The 5,139-nt window shown below is 33.1% G+C and overlaps 1 protein-coding gene across 1 annotated transcript; it reads left to right on the top strand.

The window, feature by feature from the left end:
* The first annotated feature begins 900 nt into the window (after positions 1-900).
* LOC141818449 (bidirectional sugar transporter SWEET12-like) lies at positions 901-3,390 on the top strand. Its single transcript, XM_074705943.1, is given in 6 exon segments — positions 901-983; positions 1,119-1,363; positions 2,161-2,322; positions 2,964-3,083; positions 3,202-3,306; positions 3,308-3,390. Coding segments are annotated over 6 exon segments (720 nt in total). The 5' UTR covers positions 901-931; the 3' UTR covers positions 3,344-3,390.
* Positions 3,391-5,139: the final 1,749 nt, after the last annotated feature.

Here is a 5,139-nt window from a genome sequence, read left to right as displayed (position 1 = left end):
TATATATATAGTAAGTTGAAGTAATTTTGCTATATGTTACAGCAGCTACAATCATAATCACTACAATTACATCGAAATAAGTATATTTTTAAGATGAAAAATATATTAAAAATATTATTTTAACCTTTTTCTTTTGACAAAAATAATATATAACAAAATACACATTTCCTATTATTGCGGTCAAACTCAAAGAAGTGTTCATTCATAGTAATTTTAAATAAGTTAAAGTAATTTTGCTCTATGTTATAAGCTGCTACAGTCATAATCACTATAGTTTCACTGAAATAAATGTATTTTCTAGATGAAAAAATATATATATTTTTTAAAAAAATACTATTTTAATCTTCTTCTTTTGACAAAAATACTATATAACAAAACACACTTTTCCTATTATTACAGCCAAACTCAAAGAAGGGTTTATCATTTATAGTAACTTTAAATAAGTTGAAGTAAGCTCCCAGGGCATAGTACAAACAATGGGCACATGAAGTAAGCTCATAGGAGATGATGATCTGGGGTTGATCTCACCATACGTCTAATGTCTGCCTGTGTACCTGTATGAACCTCCCTTTATATTCGTGGAGCCGACTTTAAAGGATTGTTGAGGTAGCGGATCTATCTTTTTTAAATAAGTTAAAATAATTTTACTCTATGTTATAACAGCTATAATCACTACAATTTCTCTGATATAAATGTGCTATTTTGAAGTGTTCTTAACAAAACACACCGATTTTATTTTCGCCCAAGTTAAAAAATAAAAAATAGTGCTCCTGCCAAATTCAAAAAGAACTCCTCGTCCCTGACCTCTCCTCTCTTAATCCGGCCCTTTATAAAGAGCACCCAAGACTGAGACTCGATGCATTGAGCAAGCTCCAACCATCTCTTCCAACCTCCCTCCAAACAGAGAGACAGAGACAGAGACAGAGAGAAGATGCTGGTTATTACAATTGTACACCCTCTGCGTACGCTGATCGGCATCGTAGGTGAGTGATCAATTCACACACCTTCTTTCTTCTTTCTTCTTTCTTCTTTCTTCTTTCTTCTTCTTCTTCTTTCCTGCGACGTGGAGCTTCATATTTATATATATCGACCGGGCGGTGGTTTTGGTGCATGCGCAGGCAATCTTCTGTCGGCCATGGTGGTGCTGGCTCCGGTGCCGACGTTTTACAAGATCTGCAAGAAGAAGTCGACCGAGTCATTCGACTCGGTGCCGTACGTGGTGGGGCTGTTCAGCGCGACGATGTGGGTGTACTACGGCATCCTCACCGCCGACGTTCTCCTGCTCACCATCAACATTGGCGTCTGCGCAGTCGAAGTTATTTACCTCGCCATTTTCGTTTTCTATGCCGCACCGAAATCTCGGGTAATTAATTAATTATTAATTCACCCTTTTATTTCTCTCGATCAATAACAAACAATAACAACAACAAAGAAAAACAAAAAAAACATTCATCAATGCTTCATCGAAGCTAGCAGCTCCACCTCAGAGCTGCTCTGTGCAAAGTAATTTTGAGTTAGATACGGAGATCTAAGATATATAGAAGTGTTCTTTTATGATAGGTTCTTTGTTTTTCTTTATTCATTTTATTTTATTTTGATTCTTATCCATCTCTTTCACACTCAAAGTTCAGTCCTTGATTTTGATAAAAGCTAAATTGCTCCAATGCAGCTAGCTTCGTCTTGAAACAATTTTGAGTTGAAGAAATTTTGAGCCAACTTTAGTCAACAAAAAAAAAACTTTGGAACAATTTTAACTTATTAGGTTAAAGTTAAGTTGTTCCATTTTAAAGTAGTTTTATCAAAACAATGTTTTTGGTACAAGCAACAATATAGATAAATAAGTAGTTTTGTTTTGTATAAAGTAATTTTAAAGTGTTGTTTTCTATTTTAGATATCAAATTATAGATGACAGAATGCTATTTTAATAAAAAAAAATTAAATATATATATATATTCTTTAATTTGATTTTCTAAATCTTAATTTTTATTTTCCGTTAATTGGGGATCGTTTTAAAATATGGTATCAACTGGATTCTTAATTGTTTCTTGTTGTTTAATTTAGAGGTTAAGGCAATATTTGTTAACGAGGTCACTGAACTGATTCGTCTTCCATTTGGTTGGGTTTAATTTGCTATTAAAATGTCTTCTTTTCATGGTTCAGGCATATACGACGAAGTTGATACTATTGATCAACTTGGGGATTTTCGGTGGTTTAGTTCTCGTCAGCAACTTACTTATCAAGGGAAGTAAACGAGCTCAGATTACCGGCGGGATCTGTGCTTCCTTTGCGGTCGCCGTCTTTGTAGCTCCTCTCAATATCATAGTAAGTAAACAATCCCATTCTTAAAGAGCTCTTGAGTGAAGCATAACAACAAGAATTGAAATGCTTAACAAGTTTTAGTGAAAAGAAACTTATTCACTTTGAGGCAAACATCAAAAGGGTACCTCAAAGTAAAATAAAAAATAAGTTAAAATAACAACTAAATATATTTTTCATCATAAAAAAAATATTTATTCTAGACTTGTGGTAGCAATTACAATGTATAAAAAAATTCAATTTAACTTAACTAAAAATATTATATAAAGAGTAGCATCTATGCCTAAGTACGCGTCGGGATGTCCAAAAGTGATCCGGACACCCGGCATATTTAGTGGCAGATGGATATCATGTTCTTTATTAATTTAATTACAACTGTTTAAATTTAATTAAAATTATTATAACAACTAATATGACTGTTATAACATTGTAACAATTATATAATGATAATTTTAATCAAATTGATAAATGATTTTTTATATAAAAATATTTTATGTATAATTTTTTTCTAAATTAAATTTAAAAATATATATTATAATATATTATAACAGTTACTTATTAGCTATAACAGCACTGCAATAAAAGTATTTTTAAATTGAGAAGAGTGGTTTGTGATTCCTTGTCTTCTTCTTCTTTCTTTGTTTCAGAGGCTGGTGATAAAAACTAAAAGCGTGAAGTACATGCCATTTTTTCTATCCTTCTTCCTGACGCTGTCCGCAGTGGCATGGTTCAGCTACGGCCTTCTTCTCCGAGACCTATTCGTCGCGGTACAGTATAAACTTAATTATCTATATCTATTCTCGTCGAGTAGAGTGAGTATCTGAATTTATTTTCATCATCATCATCTGATCATTTTCTTTTCTCTTCGCTTCTCTTCTCCTGCAGGTACCAAATGTTTTTGGATTCTCTTTGGGAGTCACTCAGATTATCATATACCTGATCTACATGAACCACGACAAGGCGAGTGCGGCGCCAGCCGACTCGGAACTCGACTGTGAAGGATATCGAAAATGGGGGCCAAGTGTAGAGCAGAGAGGAGGGATGATCTCAGCCAATGCCATGCATCAGAGATTCTTCAATTTACTTAGACTTCTTCTTGTGTGTTCTACTAGAATGAAAAATAAATGCATGCTTTGTGTATTGTCGTGAGATCAGGGATGATCTTCCGCCAATGCCATGCATCAGAAATTCTTCGATTTACTTAGACTTCTTGTGTGTTCTACTAGAATGAAAAATAAATGCTTTGTGTATTGTCGTGAGATCAGGGATGATCTTCCGCCAATGCCATGCATCAGAAATTCTTCATTTTACTTAGACTTCTTGTGTGTTCTACTAGAATGAAAAATAAATGCTTTGTGTACTGTGTTCTATGTGGTTGTATCTCTGTAACTCTGATTTATTATTATTATTATTATAAAAAAAAGATGATTAGTTTCTGGTTGGGTGATTAGGGCTTGATTAGCACTGCAAAACTCACGTAAAATATCAATGCTGAAGAATAAGTGGAGTGGGATGGAGTGATTATCCAATAAATAATAAGGATAGTCAAGTGCACGAAGCCCTCATCAATATAGAATCTTGAAAAAGAATCCATTATACAATCTTATTCTACTTTGCAAGAGATGATTTTCAAGACTCACCTTCAAGTCACGTACAATGGCAATTTTACGATTGCGCAAAAACTCCCCTTCATTATCCAATAAAGAAGATAGAATAATATTCAATAATAGAAAACCTTCCATTTTGTCTCATAGTTTGTTGTCTAAGCAAGCCAAGCCAAGTCAAATTGTGTTATTAAAGGTTATTTGATAATAGAGCCAAAACAATCTTAAAATAAATCAAGCAATTGAAATGGATATTCAAGCTTAACTTTTTCTTTTTCACAAACTTGAATTTGAATTAAGCTTAGTTCATTTAGAGATTAATAAGCTCTCAATTATTCTTTGATCGTTTAAAATTTTTATATCATTAAACTTATTTGATTGATAAGTTTGATATTATAAGTTTTTATTCATTTTGAAACTCTAAGAGATTTATTAATGACCATATTTTACAAACTTTGTTCATAAACATCATTCATGAACAATCAACAATCTCTATTCATTAAGATTAACAAACTGAATACAAATATTAAAATTGATTCATTTAATTGAGATTATATATAGAGAAATGATAGACTGCATGAAAATGAAGCATGAAATCCCAACATGACACACACAAGGCCTGGGTCCCACCTCCATGCCTTATGTGTGTCATGTTGAACTTGATACTGCATTTTCATGCATTTATCATTGCTCTTATATATATTAAATAAACATAAAAATTCAAACCCTTGTCCTCTTTATAGTTCCTTTTGAATGTTTTACCACTGTGTCATACCCAGGAAGGCATCTACAAAAGCCCTTTGTAAATATGAGATATGTTTATTGTGACGACTTGTTTTTCATAAATGAATGTGAAAATTGTCGGGTTTAAAAGAGAATGAACAGTTTGTTTGACAAAAAAATTCCCATTTTCAATAGATCAACAGCTTATGAATCCTACAGTGGAGCTTTATAGTCGTTTGATCTGTTAAAAGCAAATTGACATAAACTATCAGAACCATTTTCAATGAACACTAAGATGCCATAAACCTTCTCTAGCTAACATCCAGTAAAGTTTAGGTTGCATCTGACAAACTAGTTTAAAACATACCAAACTGATTAATCGAAACGCACCTCCTGAGACATGTTGCAGAGAGCTCGCATCGTGTGACTGGCGACATCCAGAAGTTGCAAGTATTCATCCGCTCCATCAATTAAGCACTGAGAAGTTGTCGAGCGT

Source organism: Curcuma longa, unplaced genomic scaffold (genome assembly GCF_044706935.1).
Source record: "Curcuma longa cultivar G26 ecotype Majalengka, Jawa Barat unplaced genomic scaffold, ITB_CL_G26_1.1 contig_24833, whole genome shotgun sequence".
Taxonomy (NCBI): Eukaryota; Viridiplantae; Streptophyta; class Magnoliopsida; order Zingiberales; family Zingiberaceae; genus Curcuma; species Curcuma longa.
This window is presented reverse-complemented; position numbering and strand designations above follow the sequence as displayed.